The following is a 27,063-nucleotide window of genomic DNA, read 5'->3' on the forward strand; positions in this document are numbered from 1 at the left end:
TTTTTATTTGGCTTCCAAGCCTAGAAACCAAGTGCCTTCTAGCTGAAGAGATGGTTCCTATTGGAAAAATTGGAAGAAATCTCAAGACAAGGCCAAAGGCTGGGACTGAAACCCTAAGAGGTTGGCAGAGGGTCTGCAGGAGGCGCATTGGTGGACAGTCAGGTCAGGTTGTGTAAAACCAGCCTCACTGAGGAGGCCGATGGGCGGAGCCTGAGCAGCCCAAGGAGAGAACAGCACACCTAAAAACCCACTGCTCATTAGTTACCTGTCACCAGAGACAGCTCTGTTGCTGCATTCCATGGAGGCGGAGCAGCCAGAGGTTGAGTGTTATGTGGGGAACACACATGCACAGAAAGATGGGGAACGCCCTGAAGGCTTCTTTCATAAGCCACTCCTTGTGGCCTCCACGACTGGCATCAGCAGATCAGCCGCCAGGAACTGCTTGCTGTTCTCAGACAGGGTTTGGAGGGCCCCTCTAGTTCCCTGGGTTCACCCGCTTGTCATGCAAGGGGACTTATGCTTTCCTGGGACTTTGGAGGGGAAATAAGGAGTCGCCGGGAACAAGGAAAGTAAGAATGTCCTGTGTGCATAAAAGCATACACTGAATGGCCAGATTATTATGATCTCTGAACGCATAATAGTCTGGCCACTCAGTGTATATCCTATATAATAAAAGGCTAATATGCAAATCCCCTCGACTAGGAGTTCGACCAGCAGGTAGGCCAGCCAACTGCCCATGTCCCCTCCCCCTGACCAGGCTGGCCGGACCCCACCTATGCACAAATTCATGCACCAGGCTTCTAATACACACACACACACACACACACACACACACACACACACACACACACACACTCAGTGGCCAGATTATTATGCGTTCAGAGATCATAATAATCTGGCCACTCAGTGTATAAAGTGGAGGCTCTCCGAGGGTACTGAAATCGCAGCCACCAACCAGAAATGGTGTGGTGGGGTATGTTTCGCTTGTCTTGACTCACTCTGGTAGCTATGAAATCAGAACTGTTTAGATCCCATGGAGAGAGCATCTGTGGAAACAGGCCAGGTCCTCTTGAGAAAGCCGTTTATGCCCCGGGGATCCTGAGCCCCAAAAGAAATGGTCTTGCCTCTGACTTGGGAGGTCCAGATAAGCACAGGAACTGTTGGTTGGAAATGGTTTAAAGCAGAGACCCCTGAAGGCCACTCCCAAGTTCATGGCTACCTGCAAGCTGGGTTGCCACTGCCATGATTCAGCTCCCACCACACCCTCTGCACTTGGCCCAGGAGCTGAGTCCCCAGATAATCCAGAAGGAGGATTTCCTTACTAGAAAAGGATTTGAGGGTCTCTATTTTAAATATGAGTTAGAGATAATTCAAGAGTAAGCACAGTAAAAAATATATATGTATATGTAAGCCTTGTTAGACATTCAGGGAGAAGGTTAACATTTCCAACTTGGCCCGCTGATTAAGAGGTCTCCTGTAAGCAGCGATTCTGCTGGGTTAGAATAGAGCGAAACTGTTGTCAGATGAGAACTCACACTGAGAAAAGGCCAGCCTCGATCTCTTGGCCAGCCTCAGCCTTTTGCTTCTCTTCTTTTCCGTTTCTTTTCCAGAACAGATTTGTTTGGGTCTGGAGAAGACTATTTAAGCAGCAGCTGACAGGTGAACTATAGGGAGTTGTTCATCCTATGCTTATGAATTTTCAAGGTTAATGATTTATGTTGAAACCTATATGTTTCTGTTTTTTTTATCTTAACCCTACAGGTGGGACTGGAGCCTTTCTGCCTCAGTTTATCCCCTTTTACTGGACATTGGACAGAGGAACAGGGCCCTGAAAATAACTAAGAGGGGTTTCAACACAAACCGTTAACCTGGAGTCAAAAGCAGGAGCGAGGGACCAGTCACTTTGAGATGAACAGGGACCACCTTTTCTGGAAACTCAGAGGGAATTTAAGCATCAAGAAACGTAGGAGCAGATGGCTTCGAATTCTTTTCCATCTAAGCAATTCTGTATTTTATGGGTTTTAGACTCTTTGAAATGTTAAAGTTTATATGCCTCAAATGCATAAAAGACAATGAGCATAATTGGGAAACCTGTCTAGATAAAGGGACTCACATACAAAGAAAAGTTACCAGATGGAATTGTCGGTTTGGGGTGCACCATTGCCCTCTATTGGAATGAAGAAACCAGACCTTTAGTGTGGGTGTGTGTTTCATTATCTCTGCCTTCGTTTGCTGAGAAGTCAGGGCACCTTTGAGTGGGAAATTAATTTATCTTTGTAAATAGGTCTTATCTGCTGTCCCTTCCCCTAGGAAATCAATGACAGTTGTACCTCTGATGGCAGATGATTTATCATGTTTTTATTGACTCAGCAAACGTGTATTAAGTGCCTACTAAGCACTGGCTAGGTATTGTAGGGAATCTAAGAATAAATAACAGCAGTAGCTACTATTAGCATTTGTTGGATACCTACTATGTGCCAAGGTCTTTATACACATGAACACACAGCCCCATGAAGTCAGTGTAGTTACTGCTGTCTTATGGATGAAGAAACAGGGCACTTGAGAAGTAAGTGGCACATCCCAGATTCAAATCCAGGCCCATCAACTCCTAAGCCTACCCTTTGTCCACTAATGTACAGCCTTTCTCCTCAAGTTTACTAACCATTAGGAAGACAGGAGACGGATATAAACTTTTATGCCACGGATTGGCAAACTGTTGCCAGTAGGCCAAATCAACCCATCACATCATTTTGAGAACAAGCTAAGATGGTTTTTACATTTTTAAATGGTTGTGAAAAATCAGAAGAGCAATCATACTGTGTGGCGTGTAAAAGTATATTCGAATCTGAGCGTTCGTAGATAATGTTTTATTGGAATCCAGCTTCTCCCTTTCCCTCACTCTTCTCCCGGCTGCCTTGTGGGCTGCAACAGCACAGCGGGTTGTGGTAGAGACCGTATGGCCACAAAGCCAAAAATATCTACTCTCTGGCCCTTACAGAAACCGTTTGCCGACTCCCAGTCTATACTCCAAAGTGAAAAGCTATGTATCAATAGGAGAGGTTTTTAAAAAGGGGTTTGAGAGTTAAGAAGAGGGAAAACGAATATTGATTTAACCCAGGGTGCGAGGTGCCTCAAGGGTTATACAGGTGTGTTCAGTTTTAAAACTCAGGTTTTAAGGTGCAGGAAAATCCAGACTTTAAAAGAGGTAAATTAAAGGGTAGTGATTTGCATAACAAATTTTCCTTTTCACTTTGTAAAAGGATTCACCACGGGGGTTCTTTTATGGAATGAGCTTCCATATGTATGCTAATATGGTTCATTTACGAATACTCTATTCATAATAACTTTTCAAGAACAGAGCTATTGTGTACAGGGAGGCTTAGCTACAATTTTTTCCTGGCGGGGTAAGGTTTCCTATTTCTGGAAAGTCATTGAGCTGACCCATCAGTTCCTGAGGGCAGCAAATGCTCTGTCTCAGGAGGGGCTTTGCCTAACAAATAGAGAAGCTGTGGCTTCCAAGTGTCTGCCTTAAGTGAAGTTCAATGGCTGGTACAACTTCACACTTTTAGCCAAGTTCCTCTTCGTAGCTACAGCCCAAAACCTAAAACGTTAGCCCCTCACTATTCTGTGTTAACTCCTCACTATTCTATCACTTTATTTGATGCACAAGATAAATTTATAAAAATTATATTTGTTGCTAATGTCCTAATAAATATGCTACAAGCAGTACAGTTGATCCTTGACACGGGTTTGAACTGTGCCAGTTTACTTACACGTGGGTTTTTGTTTTGTGTTGTTTTTTTTGTGTGTTTTTCAGTAAATGTCTGTACAGTTTTTGACCTGAGGTGAGGAGTCCATGGAAGTGGAGGGCCTACTGTATGCACTGATCTAGGAGACTTGAGCAACCTCAGATTTTGGCATCTGTGGGGGTCCTGGAACCTAACCCCCATGTTGTTTAAGAGTCTTATAAAAAGCAGTGTTTCTCACTCCCCCTCCCCCCCAAAGCCTTATCTTAACTGAATTACAGTATAAACTGGGGCAAGTCATATGATCTTCAAATTAGAACTCTCCCCAGAAAAATAGGAAGTGGGGTCACTGATTCCATTTAGGACCCGGCTCCCTCTTTCAATGGACCTTGAGCCTGAATCTTCAGACAGCTTTCTGGTGTTACGCAATTGCTCTTGTTAAGAGATGCATAAAACAGAAACCTTGACTATTCATAGCTATCTTAGGAGGAGCTGAAATATTTTAAGAGGTTTCTTACCATTTTGATAGTAACCATGTGTTTCTGAACACATCCACTTATTCTGGCTTTCCATTAAGGATTTTCTTTTCAATAAACATGTAGACTTACCTTACATCAGTTTGGTACATGATACAGATTGGTTTTACAGCTTTTAATGAACTGAACTAGAAATTTCTAAGCACAGCAGCGCACAGAGGTCACAGTGCAACAAATATCTTAAGGTAAAATGAGGTCTTTTGATAGAACTACATCTGCATGAACAAATCAGATAAAAAATTTTAAAAGGTTTCTGTATGCCTTCTGGATTAAAAAATAAATTATTAATGTCTCCAGATACTAAGTTGCTAAAGGACGGAGGGGAAAAGGCTGCGAGTTTTGTTGCAAGAGCTCTTCTTGCAAAATCTAACTAATTTGATATCACATGACTTCGTTGTTAGAGCAGTATTCGAAATTACAGAAGATGAGATGCTTCATCAGCTTCATTTCACCAAAATTGCTATATGTGGTGACATTATGTGTGACCAGGTATTCATATGTAGGTAAATGACATCCGTTAAGGATGGTATTTCACAGCACTGTCTCCTGGCTTTTGTTTCCACTCTCTGTGGTGACTCTATTTTAGACGTAGAGAAGCATTCCTGGTGTTTAGTCTGAATACTTTTTCAGGTTCATTGGTGGTAAAAGAAGCTTGAATGGAAATGCAAGGGCAGAGAAACTCGTGCGTGGGGAGTCCTGTGCGGTGCTGCCCTGTGGTGAGGCGGATCTGTGTCGCGGGGCTGCTAATGGCTATTCCCTGCCATTAGTGAAGGGGGAGTGAGGCAGATGCAGAGGGCCGGGGAGAAGCAGAGGTCGCAGCAGGGACAGGAGCCCTGCACGGCTCTGAGGTAGGATTCCTGGATAAATGGCATTGTCGCCGGGTTGGGGTGGGCAGGGGGAGGCTGCTGGAGGTGGCTTGCCTGCCCCTGGAAACTGTCACTTCTCAGTCACACTCTATGGCAGATAGCATTTCAGCCATTTCTAAAGCTGATCACTGGCAGGAAAAGCACATTTAATCCATCTGGGAGGTCCTCTGAAAGGGTGGCTCTGTCTTCTTCTCCCTGTGAGGTCAGTAGCACTGTTACTGCAGACAGCATGGAGAAGGCATTGCACTCTCGAATTCTAATTCTAGAAACAGCTTCTCTTTCCCCCTTCATATTTCTCTCTCTCTCTCTCTCTCTCTCTCTCTCTCTCTCTCTCTCTCTTTCTCTCTCTCTCTCTCTCTCTCTTCCACTCTCCCTCTCTCATCTCTATCTTTCCTCCTTTCTATCTCAAAAGTGTTGCTACCATGTTTTATCATATATTCACATATATAGTTTCCCAGATGCAGTATGCGGTGGTAGTGGGTACAGATTATAAAACTAACAGATAAATATTGAATAAACTACATTACTTCAGTTTTATTTTTCCCTGGTGGCAATTTTAAACTTTCCCAAATTAAATTAAAACGAATGGCTATAGAGGAATGAGATATAAATTTTTACGCATTTCTATGATCAAACAGGAGACCGGCCTCCAGGGGTGGCACATGTACCATCCTCTGCTATTAGGGAGGCAGAGAATGGTAAAATCAAGGGAAGAATTTGCAAAGCCGTGTGATTTGAACAAAAACAAAGCATACCTCACTCCCCCCTGAACAGCTTCCTCCTACCAAACAGCAGCTGAACAGATTTCATTTCACAAATGGGAATGGGATGCAAACCAGTTTTTTCAAAGGGATTTCATGAAGAGTGGGCCTGTTTCGTTGGGTTTTCTGAGCCAGGATTAATATTATAAGCAGGGGAGCTATGTGATGTGGCTGTGTCGTTGAAAGCCAGCCACCTGCCTCGTGGGGGAAGGAGAAAAGTGCCACTATTCAGAGGCAGTTCTGCTTCCGCCTCAGCCCTCTCTCTGAAGTGACTTACAGCCTGGGCCCAGGGTGTAATCGGAGTTACATGTAATGGAGGAAAGATCTTCCCAAGCTCAAGGTCACATCTAGAGCAGGCCTTGAATATTCTTTTCATCTCTAATTTATGTGACTTTCTAATATGTTTAGCATTTGCACTCCCCTTGTCTCCATCCTGCTCATTAAGGTAAATTTGCATGGAAATGGGATCTTGGTTTTCAGGACCATTCACCTGACACTTGATCTCCTGAAGTGACCAGTGTCCACTGCTGATACCATGAGGGTGACCCTCAGACATCACATCTTAATGTGGTGCCAACTAGAGGCAAGGCCTTAATTAGGGGAAGCTCTGGATGTTAAAGTAATGGAGTGAATCAAATCATCAAAGGCATTTAGCACTCACTGTGGAGGGCAGAATAGGCCTTCCCGTTGAGTGGGTCATCCTAGGTCACAAAAATTTTAATTCGCCTTAGATGGACAGATCTTGAAGAAAGTGTACAAAAAGTATACTTTTTTCTTGTGCTTTCGAAATCATTTTGATGTGTGATAGAGCTCAGACAGCAGTGACATTTTACTTTGGCTCCTGAAATATTTTTTGCTTAATATCTTTCTTTGGGATTGGTAATATTCATCTCTACAAATTACCTTTGGACGACCAAGCAAATGTGGAAAATCAAAGAGATGAGCCCCTTGCTATCACCACTACACAGGTCTCCTCTGTTACCAGGAGGGGTCAATATTTTAACTAAATTCAGAAGTAGCGGCTCCAATCCCCTGATCTCGGCTGCTGCACCCTCCCACCCGTGGCGGCCTTTCTTCCTTATTTACCCAAATCTTGTCACTTAGGCAGAAATCACCACTGAGGGGACAATTCACTGGTCCCAGTTTACTGGTCACTGAAAGTCAATTAAGTTTGAGTATTACTAACCTAAAGGGTTTCGGACTTGGGCAAATTTTGCAAAACATAAAAGCCAAACAACAGCTTTCAAGACTGTGTCCTGACAGTAAGCCATCTTAGCAGAGAACCAAAGGATTTGAGGGTCACGGAGAATAAATATCAAATTTCAATGAGAAAAGTTCTAGGAGATGGGAGAGATGAGAAGAAAACTTGTGCTGCTGTTAGCCAGCCTACTTTTGCTGAGGATAAATTCATTCCATCAGATTATTTTAAAACAAAAATGCTTCTTAGCTTTACCTTCTATAATGTTTTCAATCTATTTAATTTAATTGCACCCTCTTATTAGTTGAATATTATGAACCCCATTTTACAGAAGAGGAAACGGAGACTCCAAGAGGCTAGTTACTTGCAGCCATTCACCAACAAAATCAGGTGTCAGCTCCCTATTACATCCCACTGTCTCCTAGAACAAAAAAACAAAAACAAAAACCTCCATTTCATTTGTAGGCTGACCTATTTCTCTCTACACAGGTTTCATCTGTTACTAGGAGGGGTCAATATTTTAACTCAATTCAGAAGTACTAAAATGAAAATTTTCCAAATGTACTTGGCTTACACAATATTAATAACATAAATTAGGAAGCTGACTAATCGAGTCTCCCAACTCTAAAACCAGGAAGCTTTCTACTCTCAAACATGCAGAAGGACCTGAAGGTCCCCTCTGGCCAGCACTGTCTAATTCTCTTAAATGATTCAGATGTAAAAGATGCCATGGCATCTGTCTAATTCACACCACCTGGTTAAATATAGCTGCCAAGGGGCCGCCTCGGACCAGACTGTGTTTAGAGAACAGTCTTTCCAGCCCCTCAGGCCTCAAGTTAGAGATGATCGCAAGTCTCCTTCCTTATCAACCGGAAATGGAGATGCCCCAGAAATGGTGACAGGCCGGGCCAGGCAAAGGGAGGTGAAGAGAGAGTCAGTCTCTGGCTTTCATTTCCTGCTCCTGGCATCTGGGGATTCAGAGAGTGATGCCAGGAATCAGGCCCCAAAGGCTCCAGCAAGACTCTTCTCAAAAACAAGAGTCTTCACAGTACGCCTGCGCCTCGCTCTCCAGCCTGAGACAGTGGACCACTCGCCTACCAACTGTTCAGACTGCTACCCAGCACCATCTGCGCTGCTGCCCTTCTCCCGGCAGAACGGCACAATGACCACGTTCTTTTTCTTCCAGCTCCTCCTCACAACATGGAAGCCATCGCCAAGTTTGATTTCACCGCCTCGGGCGAGGATGAGCTGAGCTTTCACGCTGGAGATACTCTTAAGGTAGGTGATGTGAGGCCCAGGGGTGCCCTGGGGAGTTCAGGTTACTCTTGTCTGGCCACTGACTTAAAATAACAATACATGCCTTTGTTTCTAAAGAATTACACACAGTTCCTTTCCAAAACAGAAGTTCACCTCAATCAAAAGGGTTCCTTCTGAGCACCTATATGCCAGCTACCAGCCCAGGGGATGGAAGTGCGGTTGGCATAAGACGTCATCCTTGTCCTGAGATGCCCGTTGTCTCTGGAGGGGAAACCAATCCATCCAAAGGGCTGTTGTAGATGCTCTTATCCAAGAGCTCGGGGAGCACACATGAGGGAGGAAGTGGTCCCACCGTGAAAGGTGGGTTTGTAGGCAGTGTGGCAACATCAGTTGTTAGGATGTAATGAAGGTGAGTTGGGCTTTTCACTGAAGCTCGGAGAGGAGCAAGCCCCTGTGGAATTCTGTGCACATGGTGAGATTCAGCAGGGCTGGGGCTACAAGATGAGGGTGTGGGTGGAAACAGGACTCAACCAAGGCCATGCACACCCAGCCTGCACTGGAGTTGTAGTGGCCACTTGCTAAGCTGAAGAGGCCTTGGACCTCTTCCAAATTTCATGCCTCACACTGGCAGACTGTGCATCTTAGCCCCTGTTTTATGTAAAAGAGTAAAAGTGGCCTTCAAGAGGCCACTGGGGAGTCTGAGATGCCAATATCCCCCTGCCTGGCCTCAGAGCACCTCGGCTATTCTGATCCCTGGCTCCCAGCAGCACTGAGGCCACCATTGTCTCACCACTAAGAATTATGCTTGTTATAGAAAGAAACGTGTCGGTACGTGAGAGGTGACTCAGAAAGTGTCTGTGGAGCACAAACCAGATAGGATGACTTGGTTCGGAACTTGAACACCCCCAACATTTGTCCTTCTAGCTGCTCTCACCTTGCAAGATCTAGTAAGGTGGTTGCAAAAAAATGTGCCTTCGATGTTAGAGCTTTTCAAGGTCAAAATGTCCTTTGGCTGCTGACTCAGGAAAAGGTGACCTTCAATTCTTTGGGATCTTATCAAGGTCACAGAAGGGTCTGCCACCTGGTGAGCAATCTCTCCCTTACCTATGGGCATTGTGAACATATGACTCATCTCTCATTTCAAATAGAACCTAATATCTTGTTTAAATTTTCCCTATTCTCCAGAAAAGTTAAAAGGAAAAAAACACACACTTCCCTCAACTCCATTTCTCAATCCAGCTTCCAATTTCCTGCCTCTCTTTTGCTGCTAATACTGGGATGGATTCTCTATGCTGGTGCTTCTACTCCCTCCCTTCCCATTCATTCCATGGGAACCCTGGAATCTGACTTTCACCCCCAACACTCCCTTAAAATCCACCAGCGATGTCCTCATCAACACTAATAAAAGAGAAACATGCAAATTGACCATCACTCTGCTACACCCACCAGCCAATCAGAGCAAGTATGCAAATTAACCCAACTAAGATGGCAGCCACCATGGAGCTGGAGCAAGCAGGAGGCTTGGGTTGCCCCGGCGATGGAGGAAGCCAAGCTTCCCACCCACCCTGGCTGGCCCTGGCCTCTGCTCAAGGCTATAAAGTTTCAATTATAGAAGATAATAAATCCCAGATATCTGCTTCCAGCAGGCCCTGGCCTATGCTTGGGTCACCGGGGGACATGGCCGGCCTGCAAACCACCACAGGCCCCTCGCCCAGGCCGCCCCATGCCCCAAGGGAACCCCCACACTGATCTGGGACACACTTCAGGGCAAACCAGCCGGCCCCCACCCGTGCACCAGGCCTCTATCCTATCTAATAAAAGAGTAATATGCAAATTGATTGTCACTCCAACACACAAGATGGCTGCCCTCATGTGGTCAAAGATGGCTGCCCCCATGTGGACACAAGATGGCTGCCACAAGATGGCCAGCAGGGGAGGGCAGTTGGGATGGACCAGGCCTGCAAGGGAGGGCAGTTGGGGGCAATCAAACCTGCAAGGGAGGGCAGTTAGGGGTGACCAGGCTGGCAGAGGAGGGAAGTTGGGGGCAACCGGGCCCGCAGGGAAGGGCAGTTGGGGGGGACCCAGGCCTTCTTGGGAGAGCAGTTGGGAGGGACCAGGACTGCAGGGGAGGGCAGTTAGGGGCAATCGGGCTGGCAGGGGAGTGGTTAGGGGGTGATCAGGCTGGCAGGCAGAAGCGGTTAGGGGCAATCAGGAAGGCAGGCAGGCAAGCAGTTGGAAGCCAACAGTCCTGGATTGTGAGAGGGATGTCCAACTGCCCGTTTAGGCCTAATCCTACTGGTTCCACAGGCAGGGCCTCTAACCCCCATGCGCAGACCATTCTGTGAAGCTTGGCCAGAAAGCCCCTCTGCTTTTCTCTTTACTGCACAGCTGCAATGGACAGAGTTTAAAAAGAAAGAGGAGTTTGGCCTTCTCATGGAGTTCCACACGAGCCTGCAGAAATGCAATCTAGTGATTCAAGAAATCCAGTAGGATCGGGCCTAAACGGGCAGTCAGACATCCCTCGAGGGGTCCCAGATTGGAGAGGGTGCAGGCTGGGCTGAGGGACACACCCCTCCATGCACGAATTTTGTGCACTGGGCCTCTAGTATAGAATATAATGATCCTACTACAATGCCTGTAGAGTGTGACACTGCTAACTCACTCTCCCGGATCTGAATGGAATTCTGTCTGACTTGCAAGCACTGTCCTCTGCTCTGAATACTTTTCTTCGATGATATCTCTCAAGCAATCCCCTTGTTTGCTAGAGAGGAGCTGATGCAGTCAAAAGGAGCATGGACTTTGGACCCAGATAAATCTGAGTTTGAATCCCAGCTTACTAGCTATGAGGTCTGGGCCAGTCACTTGCCCCCCTGAGCCTCAGTGTCTTCTATAAGTGGAAGCCGTATCTGTTTTGCAGGGTTGTGTGACGGGTTAGAGGTAATGGTCCCATCCCAAAGTGGATGCTTAGTAAGTGGCCACCATATTATTCGTATTACTCATTCCTGCTGCCTCTGCCTGTTCAGACTATGGCCATAGCCCCCTGACTGACCTCATCACCTCCTGTATCTTACTCCTTCAATCATTCTCTATACTAGCCCCGGAGGGATCTTTCTGGAAGACAGATCAGATCATGTCACTTCCTTATTAAGAAGCATTCAGTGGTCCCCCATTACCAATTGGTTGAAATCTAAGCCATCTGGCCCCAGCTTCATCGTGCTCACATGCATGAACACACACAGACACACACACACACAACACACACACACACACTCACATCTCTGTGTACCAATGCCCCCAGGACACACTACAGTATACACACCACCCTTTCTCATGCTCTCCCCATCCTCCAAATGCCCTTCTCCCACACACACACATTTGACCACCTCTGCCCCAGAACCCTCACCAATCCTCCCGCTCTTTTCCTACTGCCCTGGGAAAATTACCAATGGTAAGTACTCCCTCTTCAGTGATTCCACAGCATTTCACAGGCACTTTATTCAAGGCATTTATGATCCTGCCTCACATGACAGTTATTTATGGGCAGGCCGAGCGGCCGTGCTCTGATGTGCCTGTACATCCACCTCGGGTTGCTGTCCTTGCCCCGTGGGATCCTGATTGCCATTTGTGTGTTGGCCACAGGACAAAGCTCTGTGAGGGCGGGGGCTGGGTCTGCCTCAGCGTTTAGAACAGCAGAAAGGTGACCCTCCCTAATAGATGGTAAGTGAATGAATGGTTAACCCCTCCACGGGTCTGTGAGCTCACTGAGCAGAGCCATGCCGTCTTTGCATCTTCCCAGCATCTAGTACAAATCACGGCCCCGAACAGGTGCTCTGTACACATTTCTTGAATCGCTAGATTGCATTTCTGCAGGCTCGTGTGGAACTCCATGAGAAGGCCAAACTCCTCTTTCTTTTTAAACTCTGTCCATTGCAGCTGTGCAGTAAAGAGAAAAGCAGAGGGGCTTTCTGGCCGAGCTTCACAGAATGTCTGCCACATGGGGGTTAGTGGCCCTGCCTGTGGGACCCTCTGCATATGGCCGCAAAACCTGTCCCTTCCCCCCAGAGCTGAGCAACGCCCTGGGAGCCTCACCATTGTTTTCAAAGCCATTTCTTGACAGACTCTGCAACTCCCTCCCGGGATGCTCTTTTGTGTTTGGCCTTTAGAGCTAAATAAAAGGCTAAACAGACGTTTTCATTAGAAGGTACAAAAAATGCCTGCCCTGCTCGCCACCAAGCCACCCCCTCCAGCCTGTGAGTCCCCAGGCAGGGCGAAGGCCGCAGCTTATTCACCTCTGCATTCCCAGCACCTACGTGCAAACAGCAGGTGCTCACTAGATGCTGGTCGCAGAATGGTGAACAGAGAACTCCTGCCAAGTGACTTGAGCCCACTTCTCCTGTGAGAGAAGCATTTGAAAAGCTGGGCGCCAGGTGTTTTGTGTTTGTGTCAAACCTCGGACCTGCAGCTACACAGCATCAGTTGAATTTGCCAGTCTGTCTGTCTGCTTCTGTAGTACATCTAATCCGACCCCAATTCTTCCTACTAAAACATCGGCCTAAAAGCACTAATTTAATCCTGTGTCATTTACTTCAATATTTCATATTTCTGCTATGCCTCTAAGAGCAGTAATTCCATCCAATTTTAAAATTCTCCCAACCGTACATTTCATCCTCTTCCCACATCTAGCTTAGTGTCAGGCCATGGAGCCAGCAGTGTGTCCTGTAGGCAGTGTTATGAGAATGAAGACACGGTAAAGTGGAGTGTGAGACCTCCCATGTTCAGGCCCAACTCCTTGCTCAGGCTTCCGTGATGGCGACAAGAGATAGGGGGGACCGAGTAGATGGAGAGATGAGCACAGGAAATCTGGGGCCCCGCAACGGCAGGAGGAAACCACCTCCCCCCAAATACTCTTCTTTGCAGAAAATGGATTTTTTAAGACCTTGTCTTCTAGACACCAAAAATAGGCTGTAAATTCACCTCCCCGGGAACACAGTCTCAGGCAGACCGAACACCAGGTGGTGGGGAGAAGGGGCCGGCATCGTGCGATAATCTTTCAGTCTCGGGAGGAGGTGGATGGGTGTGAGCCACGATTACTAAAATGACAGCTAGTTTCAGGTCAGAGAACTGAGCACAGAATGTGGTTCTTCCCATGAAGAGCCAGTTTCCAAATGGCCTCTTTCACCTCATCCCTGCCCACTCTCCTGTTTGACGTTGGCCACGCAGGCCAAACTCCAAGTTCCCATGAGATGGGAGAAAGGAATTCCGAAACCATAGACCCGGGGACATGGCCCGCGTGAACTGTCCTCAAACAGTCCTCGTGCCTTTATGTGGATCCTACTTCTTCTTCTGACCTAGATTTTCTGCTCCCCACACCCCGCCGCATACACATACCACACGTCTCTAGTGACACCATAGCCACATTTAATGTAAGAAACTGTCAAGTTTTCTTTACTCAGCAATTCTAGAACTTAGTTAGAGGACACACTTTTATTTCTTCAGAACAAATGATTAAACTCAAGACATACATACTGAACGCTTTAAAGAACTTACAAAACCCTTCTGTGTCCTTCAGTGCTGGAGTCCTCCCTCATAAGAATATCACATTTTACAGAATGATATTTTTGAAAAACAGCACACTCCTTCTGAAGGCAGTCCAGGTACAGGGCTCATCTGATCTTCACATCAAGGCATGAGCCCGGGTTTCTGTCCCCATATTTCGGATGGTCAGTTGACTTGCCAAAGGTCACACAGCAAGTGACAGGGCCAAGCTAGAAACCAGCTCTTCTCATTCCAAACTCGAAGTGCTGTCCCCTTCCCTCCACGTTAGGAGGGATAGTAGAAAGAGGCCATCGTTGCTTCTCAATCACTTAGCTCCCTTTCATTCTCTTTTCATCTCTGGGACAGAGAAATGCAGGGGACCTGTGGCTGCAACTCCACCCACTTTCCTGCGACTCTAACATCCCAACCCCGCTGCTGAGTCCAGACACATGTCTCCCACTGCTCACTGAGCTTTTCTCCTCAGATGGTCCCGGAGGCAACCTGGCCTCACCCACACGCCAGCTGAGGCCCATGAGTTCCCCTCAGACCTGCTCCTCCTCCTGTATTTTCTATTTTAGTAAAGGCATCACCACCCACTCAGTCTCCCCAGCCAGAAACCCGGAGCCTTCCCAGAATCCCCATTCTCCCTTCGCTCCACAAACAGGCATGAAATCCTGCCCATTTTGCTTCCTGATTCCTCTAAAATGTGTCCTCACCTCTTCTTAGGCCAGATCCCCTCCGTCTCTCGCCTGGATGTCTGCAGTAGTCTTCCTGCAGTTCCTTCCCCGACTTTACCTGCGTCTCCGAGCTCTTTCTTCACTCTAATTCTCACTGTGTTATGTCCCTGCTTTAATGGCTCATCCTTCAATGGTTCCCATAAATATCAAGATAAAAATTCAAATTGTCAACATGGGCCCTGAGGCCAGGTGTCTGGTTTCCCCTCTCTCTATCTCTGGACAACGATCTAAACTCCCACCAGAGTAAGGCATTTTGCTCCCAGAATGCTCTGTACTTTCTCATATCCCAGGAGTGGTTCTTTGGACATCAGACTTCTCCTGGGTAACTCCTGTCATTGCCTGAACAGCCCAGATGTCCCCTCCTCCAGGTAGTCTTTCCGATCCGTCCTCTGCTTTCTCCTCCATCATAGCACTCCTATCAGTTAACACACTCTCAGCTACAAGAAACAGAAACTAAACATTGTTAAACAAAGATTTATTAATTTCCATCCAAAGTCCAGAAGTAGGCGGGCTCCTGGGTGGCTGATCCCATGGCTCAATGGCATCATCAGGTTCTTCCCACCTTCTTTCTCTGCCATCTTCGTTTGGAATTACTGTTCGAGTCTATGCCACATACTATAGAAACGTTCTCAGAGGGGAGCTGTGGGCAAATACTCGTCTTTTAATGGTGAAACGTTTCCGAAAATAACCAAAAGTCACATAGAGCCAAGGCAGGCCAGGCATGTGTAATCACAGTAGGTGATGACCTTTGGGATCACAGTCACGGGAGGACCATGCCATAGCGAGGCGGGACTTCTGGTTTGGCCTGTGACCTGGCTCTAACAGCGAGTTCAATTCCCACCAGCAGTGTGGGAGTGGTCCCGTTCTCTGCATCCGTGGCAGTGTTTGGTGCTACCTTCGCTTTTTATTTTAGCCATTCTGATAGGTGTGTGGTGGTAGCTCATTGTCATCTTAATTTGTGTTTCTCCATTGGCTAATAATGGTGAACACCTTTTCATGTGCTTCCTTGCCATCTGTATATGCTCTTTAATGAAATGGCTGTCTATGTCTTTTGTTCTTTTTTATTTGGGTTGTTTGGGCTTTTTTACTGTTGCATTTTGAGAATTCTTTATATAGTCTTGATGCTAAGATATGTATCAAGAGTACATGTGGTTTGCAAATAAAATAAATAAAATAAAAGCAAGTTTTAAAAAGGCATTCTAGATCTCTTGAGTTATGCCCAAATTGTTTGTGAGCCACATGGAGTGTGAACACAAAGAGTTACTGTTTTCAAAGCTGGCCCCACTTGGATATTTATGTTTTAATCTGCTTGTTTCCAAAAAAAAAAAAAAAATAGAACAAATTAAATTTTTAAAAGGATCCTGGTTACCTGACAGAGAAGAAAAATTATGGAGCAGTCACTCTTGCCTTCTTACCGTCAGCCCAGACAATGAGCTTAGGTGCTAAGGTCTGGGGCACATGAATTTCCAAACTAGAAAGAGAAAGGGGTTCTGGGAAGCCCCTGAGTGCTGAGCCTGGGAGGCCACGCCATGGCGGGGTCACCTGTGTAGGTGGCACTCACGGACAGAAATAGCTTGGGGTAAAGAAAAGCTAAACCCCAAAGATAGCTCTGCTGCTCCCCCACTAGGGCAGCTGTGTGGTTTCTTTGGTTTATTTTCTCTAAACCTAAAATAAAAGAGCATTCTTCACCCCGCAGCCCCTTTCTTTTGCTTCTTGGTGTCCTCCCTACAGTGTCTTTGTCCTTCATTCTCCTCCATGTAGATCTTAAGTAACCAAGAGGAGTGGTTCAAGGCAGAGCTTGGGAGCCAAGAAGGATACGTGCCCAAGAATTTTATAGACATCCAGTTTCCTGAGTAAGTATTTCCAGCCTGCTGAGACGGGCCTACCCACACGCACTCCCCTTACTGCTCAGTAGTCACTAAAATTATCCATGCACACCCAGGAGACTGTCAAAAATGGTTGCCTTGAGAGGGAACCACGCAGCTGAAGGCCAGGGGTGGGAGGGAGATTTGCATTTCGCTGCATTCTCTTTTGAATTTTATACCACCTGTTTAAAGTTCATAAACTAAAATCATCTATAATTGTAATCACAGGGTTTCCAAGAATTCCACTGGGGGCACTGTTGGCCATTGAACTTCAACAGCAGCTACTACAAAGCACTCCATTACCTCCCAGCCAACCAGCCCTCCCTCCTAACCAGGGATCCCAAACAGCTCTGGCCCTTGTCAGGCGTGTGGACACCCCCTGCCTTCCTTAAACCACACTCACACCAAAAAGAGAAGTCGGTGAGAGAGAAGGGGAAGTTCCCTTCATAAAGAGGAAATGAAAATTTGAGATTGAATCTCATTTGTCTCAAGAACTGACCACAAGGGTTAGATAGAAAGCTAATCTTGTCTGAGCGGCAGGGACTAGCCAACGAGCAAAGGTTTGCTAGAAAACCAAAGTGGGGAGGTGCAGTAGCGCTCCTGTGAACCAGTGCTGACCACTGTCCGCCACGCCCTCCCCCGCCCCTAATCTTCTGGATGACAACATGCCTTCCCGGCTCCTCAACCTCCAGCGCCTCTGCCACCGCCCTCTCAGCCCAGGGCCTTGCTTCCAGGGTCCCTGGGTCAGTGAAAGCCACCAGAAAAGCCCCTCCACTCCACCCGCTCCTGACTCACTGCATCCACCCACTGAGCCCTGACACTGCTTGGAAAGAACCTTCTGGGCTTCCAGCGAAAATTCTCCCCTCTCTCTCCCATATCAACTATCTTTCCCTCTCTGCTCAGTCATCCCATCAGCCAATGGCACTGCAATTTCTCCCACCCCCAGCCAAAAACCAAAACCAAAGCAAAACAAAAAACTCTGGATCCCAGATCCCCTTCCAGCTACCACTCCACTTCTTCAAAGGAATTGTTTATATTAATCATCTCTAACTCCTCCGCTCCCACTCTCTCTAGAATCCTTCCACCCCTGTGAACCCTTTTTATCAAGGTCACAGTGAACTGCATACAGTCCCGGTGGTCAATTCTTGGCCGTTATCTCAGCACAATTTGATTTTTTCCTTCCTCTTCGTTTGGCTCTGGGACACCCTTCCTCCTGACTGCTCCTCCTCTGTCCCCTTTGCTGCTTCTCCTCATCTTCCCAAGCTCCTTTAGTTTAGAATACGCCCTCCCAGTGAGGCCCTCCTGGCGGTGTTGTTAACACCCTCCTCCCCACCCCTCCTCTTTGTGTTCATTCTCCTCGCTCTTACCCTCCTCTGACACACTACCTATTGGAACTACTCTGTTGTTTACTGTGCACTGTGCGCCCCGCCCCTAGAATAGAAAGTCCCTGAAGGCGGGGATTTTGTCTCTTCTGCTCACCATTTATCCGCAGTGCCCAGAAGAGGGCCCAGCACTTTTCTAAATTATTGATTTGAGAGAGAGAGAGAGAGAGAGAGAGAGAAACATTGATTTGTTGTTCCACGTATTTATGCATTCATTGGTTGATTTTTGTATGTGCCCTGACTGGGAATCCAACCCGCTACCTTGGCATATCAGCACGACGTTCTAACCAACTGAGCTACCCAACCAGGGCTGGCCCAGCACTTGTTAATAAAAGCTATTGAATGAATGAATAGCTTTGGAATGATATGTAACATTGAAACCCTGGCCACTCATTTAATAAGTAGTATGTGGACAGCTTTGCAAGTCTTGAAAAGTGTCACTTATCAAATTCCAGTCGGAGGACAAATGTGTATTTTCTAAACAATCCCCTCATTGCCTGCTGCATCGTCTGATACATTTCCTTTGAGGTGTGGCTGCTGTGGAGCGTGTCCCGTTCTTGTTCCCATCCCCATTAGGTTTCCTACCCAAATCCCTGCAGGGCTTGTGGCAAATACTCTGGGCAGGACCTCTAGGCAAGTGATCACCAGACCCTCTGCTTCCCCCCCTCAGAGCCTACCCCACCGCCCCCTGCAGTCCTGGAATAAGGGCATCCCTCCGGCCACCCCTGTCTGTTCAGATTCCTGAGTTCTAGAGAGCTCAGGGATTGCTCACAAAGGCATCCCAAGCCGTGCCTGTTGGACATTCACCTTAAAGGGACGCACACACTGGCCTTCCAGTGGCAGCAATTAGGGCAGCCAGCTGGGAGCAATGGGACCCAGTCCCACCTTTGGCCGCTGAGTGATTGCAAATACTTGTTCCACTTTCCTGTGGTTGAGAGGTGACTGGCCTCCTCCGGAGGCTGTAGCCACTGTTTGCCTGGCCCGTGGAAGTGCTTGGCCCTTTCCGTTCTGGGTACTTCCCTAGTAGAGTCTTTGCTGTAGACATTTTGCTGCAGACATTTTCCCCATATAACTAATTGGCTGAATTCAGGCAATTTTACCGTAAAAAAAAAAAAAAAGATAAATAACTGGTTGACAGTTGTTATTTTCCTCTGCTTTGGCTTCATTTCTTTATTGACAAATCAATCAACTGCCATAAAAAAGAAAATAACTGTTTGGCAGTTTGATTTTGATTTCTTTGCTTGTTTGTTTGGTTTCATTTCTCCATTGATGAACCGATCAATTGCCTTCCACACACAGTGCATTTAAGCTAGTTGTCATTTTTGTCTCATTTCTCCATGACAAGCTCTCCTAGTTCCTCCCATTGCTGTACTGTCTGAGAGTTTTAGCCAGCCCTCTTCACGGTCTGTACAGTGAGAGGAGACGTGGTTGGGTCTTAACATAGCATTTCTTCCAGAGGAGGCAGATTGGCCCCAAAGGCGGGTTTCTTGTGCCCAAACACACTAATTGGAGGAGAGAGCGAGGCCCTGTGCGGGCACAGAGCTGAACCCACATTTCCCACAGAACGAAGACCAGTGCTCAGCTACGATCCCCAAAATAAAATCCGTTACCTGCGCAGCACTGCCAGGAAGCCACACGCACTTCAACTATATTCAAATAAAGCCCTTTTAGTTTTATGTCCTTTTATTTGTCGTGATTTTAACTTTTTTACTGCAAAATGGCCTTGTAACCATTAGTTATGCGGTGAAAATGTTTACAGCCAAAGGACTGGTGACAAAGATGTTTCTGGCAAATAGCTTGCAGTGAAGATACTAGGAATGCGGCCTTTTTCATAGATGACAGGCGGCCTGCCACTTCGGAGGCTGCCACCCTCGCTGCCCCCTGGAAAGGGCAGTCTCTCCTCGGTTTCTCCCTTTCCGGCCTATGCTCTGTAGACGTGGTTCCCTGGCTGCTGCCGGCCTCGCTCACTTCCAAGTACGTGTGCAGGGCTTCCCAGGTGCCTTGCAGCCTTGGCCGAGCATTGAGCGAGAGCTGGCCCTGGGCTTCTACTCTCCTTCCAGGCCCCGAGGTCTCAGCCTGGGAGCCCAGCCTCAGGCCCTCCCCAGTCTGCCCGGTGGCCGCCTCCAGTGCTTGCAGGGGTCCCTGTCTGCCTGGCACAGGGATGTCCCTGCAGTTCTTCCCTCGCAGCTTCCCTCCTGCAACTGCCAGCGGAGGCTGCCCCCCCTCCAGCCAGTCCCCACAAGGCCCCATTTTGGTGCAGCCACACATTTCCATAATGCAGGTTTTCTGAGCTGGACGGGCTTCGCCTGGAGGGGACAGAGGGGACGTCGCGGGCACACTCACTCGCTGTGCCTGAACCCGCCTGCACATTTGTTGGGCTTCCACAGCGCCTGGCCCCTCTTTCTCCTTTCTCCGCTGCTGCCCCCAGCCTCTCTCCTTGGGGTTATCTCACCTCTACCAGTACTTCCCCCTCCTATCGCTCTGGCATCTCACCAAAATCCTGTGGTTTTCTCTCCCCGGTAGATGGTTTCACGAAGGCCTCTCGCGACACCAGGCAGAGAACTTGCTCATGTCCAAGGAGGTTGGTTTCTTCATCATCCGGGCCAGCCAGAGCTCCCCCGGGGACTTCTCCATATCCGTCAGGTACTGCCATCCCCGACACCGCCCTGACCCGGACCTCAAAGCCATGAAGTGACCTCTTGCACGTGACCTATTGCTCAGGAGCGTGGTGGCCGAGGGGCCCAGGCATCTTATCAGCTGTGATGCTATCTACTTCCTTCCCATGACACATGCATGTAACTCCTAGGCACATTGGTTTGTGGCCAAAAACATGTATACATTTCTCTGCCTCCCTCTCCAGCGCAGGTGCTTCCGGAAAGATGGGATTTTTGTCTACCTCATCTCTGTGCCTTTAACAGTGCCTGTGCCCCGTGGGTGCTTGATGAGTATTTGTGAAAAGAAGTAGGGAGAATTGTCCACCTTCCTCCTGAGATCTAAATGGTAACCTTTTACTACAGATGGATGTCTGAGGCAGGGTCAGAGAGGAATGAAAACCCCTCGTCATCTCCATGGGGCACATATGGGGTGGAGGATGGCCGCACAAAACACCCACAACAGGCAGCAGGCAGAGCTGAGGCAGGCGGGGGTGGGGACACTAACAGCACACTCCCTAAAGCGCAGCACCCAGAGGAAGTGACTCAGTCCAGGCACCAGCGTGACACAGCCCCACACTCAGAGGCCCCGAGTCTGAACACGGTGCGTGTGGTCAGCCTGTCTGGGGTTGCCAGTCACGTTTCAGACTTGGTGACCACATGTGAAAGTGCAAGAATTCACGCTGATGGCAGCACGGGAGGGCGACAGCCTGCACGGCGAAGCCTGCTGTCGAGTTAGTTGACAGGAAATGCTGAGCTGGATCATTCAATATACTTTGAAAGGCCCTCGGCTTGAGTACATAAATCCGACCTCGGCTAATAAACTGAGGTCACTTTACTATTTAGAAAGAATGGATATTTTAAGGACTAGGTAGGAGGGGCTGACAAATAATGGGTCAATGATTTGTCTGTGCATGTGCCTCTCGAGTGTTCGAAAATAGCTTGCGCTTGTGCACATTGCCCTTGCAGTCTCGTTTAAACTCTTTAATTTTCCTTCCTTTTTCACAGCCTGGACAGTGGTATATTCTAGGTCAGGCCAGTATCAATGTCTCACAATTCTAAGCTTGTCACATCTCTTAATGAAATTTTGCTCTACCAATAAACCTTACAAGCCTAACCTAGTTCTTAAGGGCCTTGATTATGGAATGGACCAAGTGAGCTGTCAGCCTGAAGGGCACCTCCTGGTGCCTGTGGTTTGCATGAAGTTGGCTCTGGCCTCTTCAGCCAGGATCTATGACTTACATCTCCTTGACTGAAGTAGATTCTCTAAAGCAGTCAGCCTTGCCTTCCGCCAGAGCCTTCCCCTGCTATTGAGGCAATGCAGCTTCTTGTAACAGCGATCATTACCATAATCATGATCTCATCTTCTGCCGAAAAGTAGGGTAATGCATTCCAGAGCGAAGTCATTTTTTTAAATTTATTTACACATTTGCTTTCTGTCAGGGGCACAGATAATGAAGAGCTAATTGTAGTTCTGTCACTTAGCATCTTGATAAGCATCTGAAACACTAGGCTTTAGCCTTTTCTCTGCCCCTCCCAAAACACACTCTCTCCACCCAAATCCTGGCATCCCCCCCTCCCAGCTCACGAGAGTGAAAGGGTTAATGTTTCTCACTCTGTGGTCTTTGACCAGAGGCGGTGGATGAATAATATACCCCAAGGATATTCCCTCGGACTATGAGCTGAGCCATGTGGTGTTATGGGGAAGAAAACATCTGTGAGTGGCCATGCCATGAGTGCACGGTGTTGGTTACCACCCCAGAGCCGCCAAAGCAGAGCTCACTGCATGGGTTCACCTGCCCACAAGCAGAGCCCAGGATGTAAATGATACCGATGATCAGAATTCCTGTCCCCTCTGAGCACAGACCACTAACTCCATCCCTAAGAAAGCTCCACTAGCCATCCTTCAGACGTGTCTTCACTCTCACAACACTCTATATTCTTGAATTTTCTGCTGGATCAGGCAGTTGGCAGTGTTAACATCAGTTAATTTTTAGATATAAATGTGTGTCCATTTCACACATAAACTTGACATCCTAAAGAGAATGACTTGGAGCTGTTAGTAAAGGGCCAGTCCCTCCCTTTCGCGGTGAATAAAATCCAGTCTCTCCAACCCGCTACAAACAATACACCCTGTGTGCCCCTGCCCGTGAGTCCAGCCGGTGTTGGAAGATGCCCGTCTAAAGGAGTTAGCCTGTGTACATGGTGTGGCAGGCAGGAGTCAGAGACCCGGGGTTCTTGCCTCAGCTCTGCCATTCATTCATGGGGACCTTGACCAAGGCCCTCCATCTCTCTGAGCCTCAGCACCCTCAGCTGTAACATGGAGACATAAGGATAAACAATCTCTGAAGTCTGTTCCAATGAAAACTCCACAATTCTATGTAATACTTCTTTCCCCAAAAGCTCAAAATGCTTTGCAACCTTATTTATACACAACATAAACCAAGACCAAGAGACCGATGTGGAGACCAAGCATGACACGCTTCTCAAGGTAGGGTCTGGCTGTCCAGAGCAAGTCTGTGGGCTTGAAGGAGCTGGTTCAAAGTATTTCTGATAACGGAAAGATAACAAGGGCTTGAAAAACCCCTCCTTTCTGAGTCTTGGCAGAGTCCTTAGCATAGTACATTTCTCAGGGGTGGCCATATTTCAGATAAACATAGTCAAAAGGGCCTTGACCTCATAGTCTTTAAAGCACTTGGCACATTTTTTCTTATAAAAGGTCGACTCCAGTGTCAGAAGACACATTACCTTCTGCTCTAGTGCAGCCTGTGTCCTCAACAGCCCTTCCCCGCTAGAGCTTGACTGGCCCAACCCACCTGCCTAGTGATGAGCGAGCTCCCCATATCGCCATGTCCTACCCTAACAGAACTCGATTGGCATCCCCAGATGCCATCAACCCCGAAGGCGGGGACACTATCACCATGTAACACACACTTTGGATTTGCCTTGATCTCTAGGCACGAGGATGATGTTCAGCACTTCAAGGTCATGAGGGACAACAAGGGTAACTACTTCCTATGGACAGAGAAGTTTCCGTCCCTCAACAAGCTGGTGGACTTCTACAGGACAACGTCTATCTCCAAACAGAAGCAGATCTTCCTGAGGGATAGGACGCGAGAGGACCAGGTCAGCCCATCTCAGGATTGAAAAAATGTTTTAATATATATATGTTTATTATTGATTTCAGGGAGAGGAAGGGAGAGGGAGAGAGGGAAACATCAATGTGAGAGAGAATCATTGATTGGCTGCCTCCTGCATGTCCCCTACTGGGGATTGAGCCTGCAACCGGGCATGTGCCCTGACCGGGAATCGAACCGTGACTTCCAGTTCATGGGTCAACCCTCAACCATTGAGCCACACCGGCCAGGCCCATCTAGGGATTTTAGGCAGCTGGAGTCTTACATGAACCACCAAGACGATGTATTTGATGGGCAGGTCCTCTGAGGATTCTGAAAGGTAGAATAACTGCGAAGTCAGATCTCAGTTTAAATCCCTAGCCAGGTGACTTTGGAAAGTTCTCCGATCCTCAGTTTCCTCATCCATGAAATCAGGATGACAGTGATAGCCACCTCCTAAGATGGTTGTGAAGGTGAGAAGATAATGCGTCCCGTTCCCGTACATCATGCCTAACCACCGCAGCACTCGGTGCAGTGGGGCTCTTACTGTGGTACAGACATTACTGCATCACAGTTTCGGCCCAGAGCTAGAGCTTTGTGACAGAATTTGGGGTGGAGAGGAGGCATTGAAGTGGAAAACTTAGTGTAGTACAGGATTTATAGTAAGCATAGTCCTGGAAAATTTGGAATATAGAGACTTTGTTTTCACAGAAAATGCATCAGACAGACCTGGCTTTAAATCCTGATTTCATCACTAGCTATCCTTATGACCTGCCAAGTTAAGAAACCTTTCTGCCCTGGCCAGTGGCTCACTTGGTTGGAGTGCTATCCCGTGCTCCAAAAGATTGTGGGTTTGATTCCCAGTCAGGGTACATACCCAGGTTGCAGGTTTGATCCCCAGTTGGGGGCACATACGGGAGGCAACTGATTGATGTTTCCCTCTCACATCAATGTCTCTCTCTCACTCATTACCCCTCTTCCTCTCTCTAAAATCAATAAAAATATATCCTCGGATGAGGAATTAAAAAACATTTAAAAAACAAAAAAGAAACCTTTCTGAGTATAGAATGGACTGTTAAGAGGATTAATTGAGAAAATACCGGTATAGTTATAGCACTTGCCACAGATTCTGGTCCATAGTAGGTGCAATGAAAATACTAACTTGCCTTCCATGAGTAAATTCACAGACACACACACAATTTATAAAATGCTTTTCAAAGGAAAAAACGGAAGAGAGAGGTATAGGAAGAAGCGTTGACATCCCAGGGACGGGTTCTCTGAAAGGGCATTGAGACTGAGAGCAGCACATGCTGTGGGGAAACAAAGGAACCCATCCCTTTCAAGTAATTGGCTGCTTTTCAGCTGAGAAGTTACCATCAAAGGAGAAAAGGGTGTTCCCACCAAGAGCACACAGAAGTTCAGAAAGAAAAACAAAGGTTGGCCAAGACCTTGTGAGTTATTGTAACCAGGAAACGGACAGCGGTGTTAATTTACTAGGATGTGCATGCAGACAGAGAGAGGCCACATGAAACTGCCCTAAACTGGATTCAATGCGTTCGTATCTGTCAAGTGCTTGGGACGGTGCCTGGCATATACTAAACCCCTCTACAACTTAAATAAAAATAACGATCTCTGATTCCTGAGGTGGAGACCCTTAAGAAGAAGGCCTTGCTCCTCCCAGCATGCCCCGTGCAGGCCTGGTTTCCATGGTGCTGCAGGAGTGTTGTGTTTGTGTCTCATCACCAGGCTGTAAATGACAGTTCAGAATCATGCAAAGTCAATAGCAGAGCTTATCTGGAGGGTAGCATGTCCGGCATTGTGGCAACAGGCAATGAGGAGGGGTGGCATTGTGTCAAAAGAGAATATTTAAGCTTGATTACACAGAGAAAAAACAAGCCCACTAGGAATGGACTAAATGGAGACCATATGGAAAGTGTCAGTCTGTGACCCAGATACCTGACATCCCCAAAGTAGGAGAATCTGAGGGTCTGAACCATGGGTTCTCTCTAAGATGCCCCCCAACCTGTCATCGGTTTCTCGGAGCTGTCATGAGCAAAGTCTGGGAACAGCTGCCTGAAGGGTTGGGTAGAGCCAGGAGACATGGGAGGAGGATGGATCATCTTTGTTCTCTCCCAGGGTCGCCGGGGCAACAGCCTGGACCGATGGCCCCAGGGAGGCCCACATATCAGTGGGGCTGTGGGAGAAGAAAGCCGGCCTGCGATGAACCGGAAGCTGTCGGATCACCCACCACCCCCTCCATCACAGTATCCCCCGGCCCCACCGCTGGGGCAGCAGCGGTACCTGCAGCATCACCACTTTCATCAGGTGTCTGGAAGGGATGGAGTGGGCACAGTGAGGTGGGGGGAAGGCCCTTCTCTCCCCACCCCCACACTGAGGCTCAGGTCACCTTGATCCCACTGCCACTTACTGCGTGAGAACTCCCCGCGAGGCTGGAAACAGCCATGGCAAATAAACACCGTGGTTCTGCTGGGGTCCTGGGCTGCTGGCCCGGCCCCACCTCAGCAGGTCTCATGAAGTTCATAAAGAAGACGCTGGGCCCTGGCCAGTTTGACTCAGTGGATAGAGCATCGGGTCTGTGGACTGAAAGGTCCCAGATTCAATTCCAGGTTGTGGGCTTGATCCCCAGTGAGGGGCGTGCAGGAGGCAGCCAATCAATGATTTTCTCTCATCATTGATGTTTCTATCTCTCTCTCCCTCTCCCTTCCTCTCTAAAATCAATAAAAACATATTTTTAAAAAGAAGAAGAAGAAGATGCTGGGGCCCCAAGTGGTAGAAATACGATATGGGAACTGCTTTGGCAAAGAAGCCTGTGTGAATCAAATGGCTCCCTGCCTGAACACACACACACACACACACACACACACACACACACACTCACACTCACACACTCACACTCACACCCTTTCTTACCCCAAGGACTCAGGGAACAATTGCTTCACTTTCCTCTCAGCACAATTTCCAATCTGTTCACGTCCCTCACCCCACCGGGCTGTGGCGATCTACCGGAAAGACGGATTAACACCTGCCGTGGAGCCTGCCTTCCTTACTTATTTATTTACTCTCCCCGCCTTGTCCAGACGGGATTTGAGGCGGCTTACCGAGACGGACAATGCTGCCAGATAACATCGTCCCTAAACTCCTTCGCGGGGCACACAGAGTCCTTTGTGAGCGGCGCATACCTGCTCCCCAGCCTCTCTCCTGCTACCTCCCTCTGCTCCACACAAACACTCATCTCAGCAATGTCCACTACCTTTGTTACCGGCGTGCCCATTGCATCTTCTTTCATCCTTCCAGGCTTTCTATATGCTGCCCCCTCTGCCGCAGATGCCCTTTCCTGGCGCTCCCCCTCTAAGCTGGAGTTCAAGCATCACTTCCTCTCTGAAGCCCTCCCT

General features: G+C 47.8%; 1 protein-coding gene across 4 annotated transcripts in view; it reads left to right on the plus strand.

Moving 5' to 3' along the window:
• Positions 1 to 27,063, plus strand: part of GRAP2 (GRB2 related adaptor protein 2) — a 69,043-nt gene that overhangs the window by 40,508 nt on the left and 1,472 nt on the right. For 3 of the 4 annotated variants that reach the window (XM_028149961.2, XM_054719550.1, XM_054719549.1), the window contains exons 3-7: positions 8,294 to 8,385; positions 16,398 to 16,489; positions 20,407 to 20,526; positions 23,492 to 23,660; positions 25,787 to 25,975. In XM_028149961.2, the coding sequence (XP_028005762.1) occupies positions 8,308 to 8,385; positions 16,398 to 16,489; positions 20,407 to 20,526; positions 23,492 to 23,660; positions 25,787 to 25,975 (648 nt within the window). In that variant the 5' untranslated portion in view covers positions 8,294 to 8,307. Of the gene's footprint in view, positions 1 to 8,293; positions 8,386 to 16,397; positions 16,490 to 20,406; positions 20,527 to 23,491; positions 23,661 to 25,786; positions 25,976 to 27,063 lie in introns of those variants that run through there. The other variant, XM_028149962.2, reaches the window with a different exon arrangement.

The sequence above is a fragment of the Eptesicus fuscus genome, chromosome 7, assembly GCF_027574615.1.
Source record: "Eptesicus fuscus isolate TK198812 chromosome 7, DD_ASM_mEF_20220401, whole genome shotgun sequence".
Classification (NCBI taxonomy): domain Eukaryota; kingdom Metazoa; phylum Chordata; class Mammalia; order Chiroptera; family Vespertilionidae; genus Eptesicus; species Eptesicus fuscus.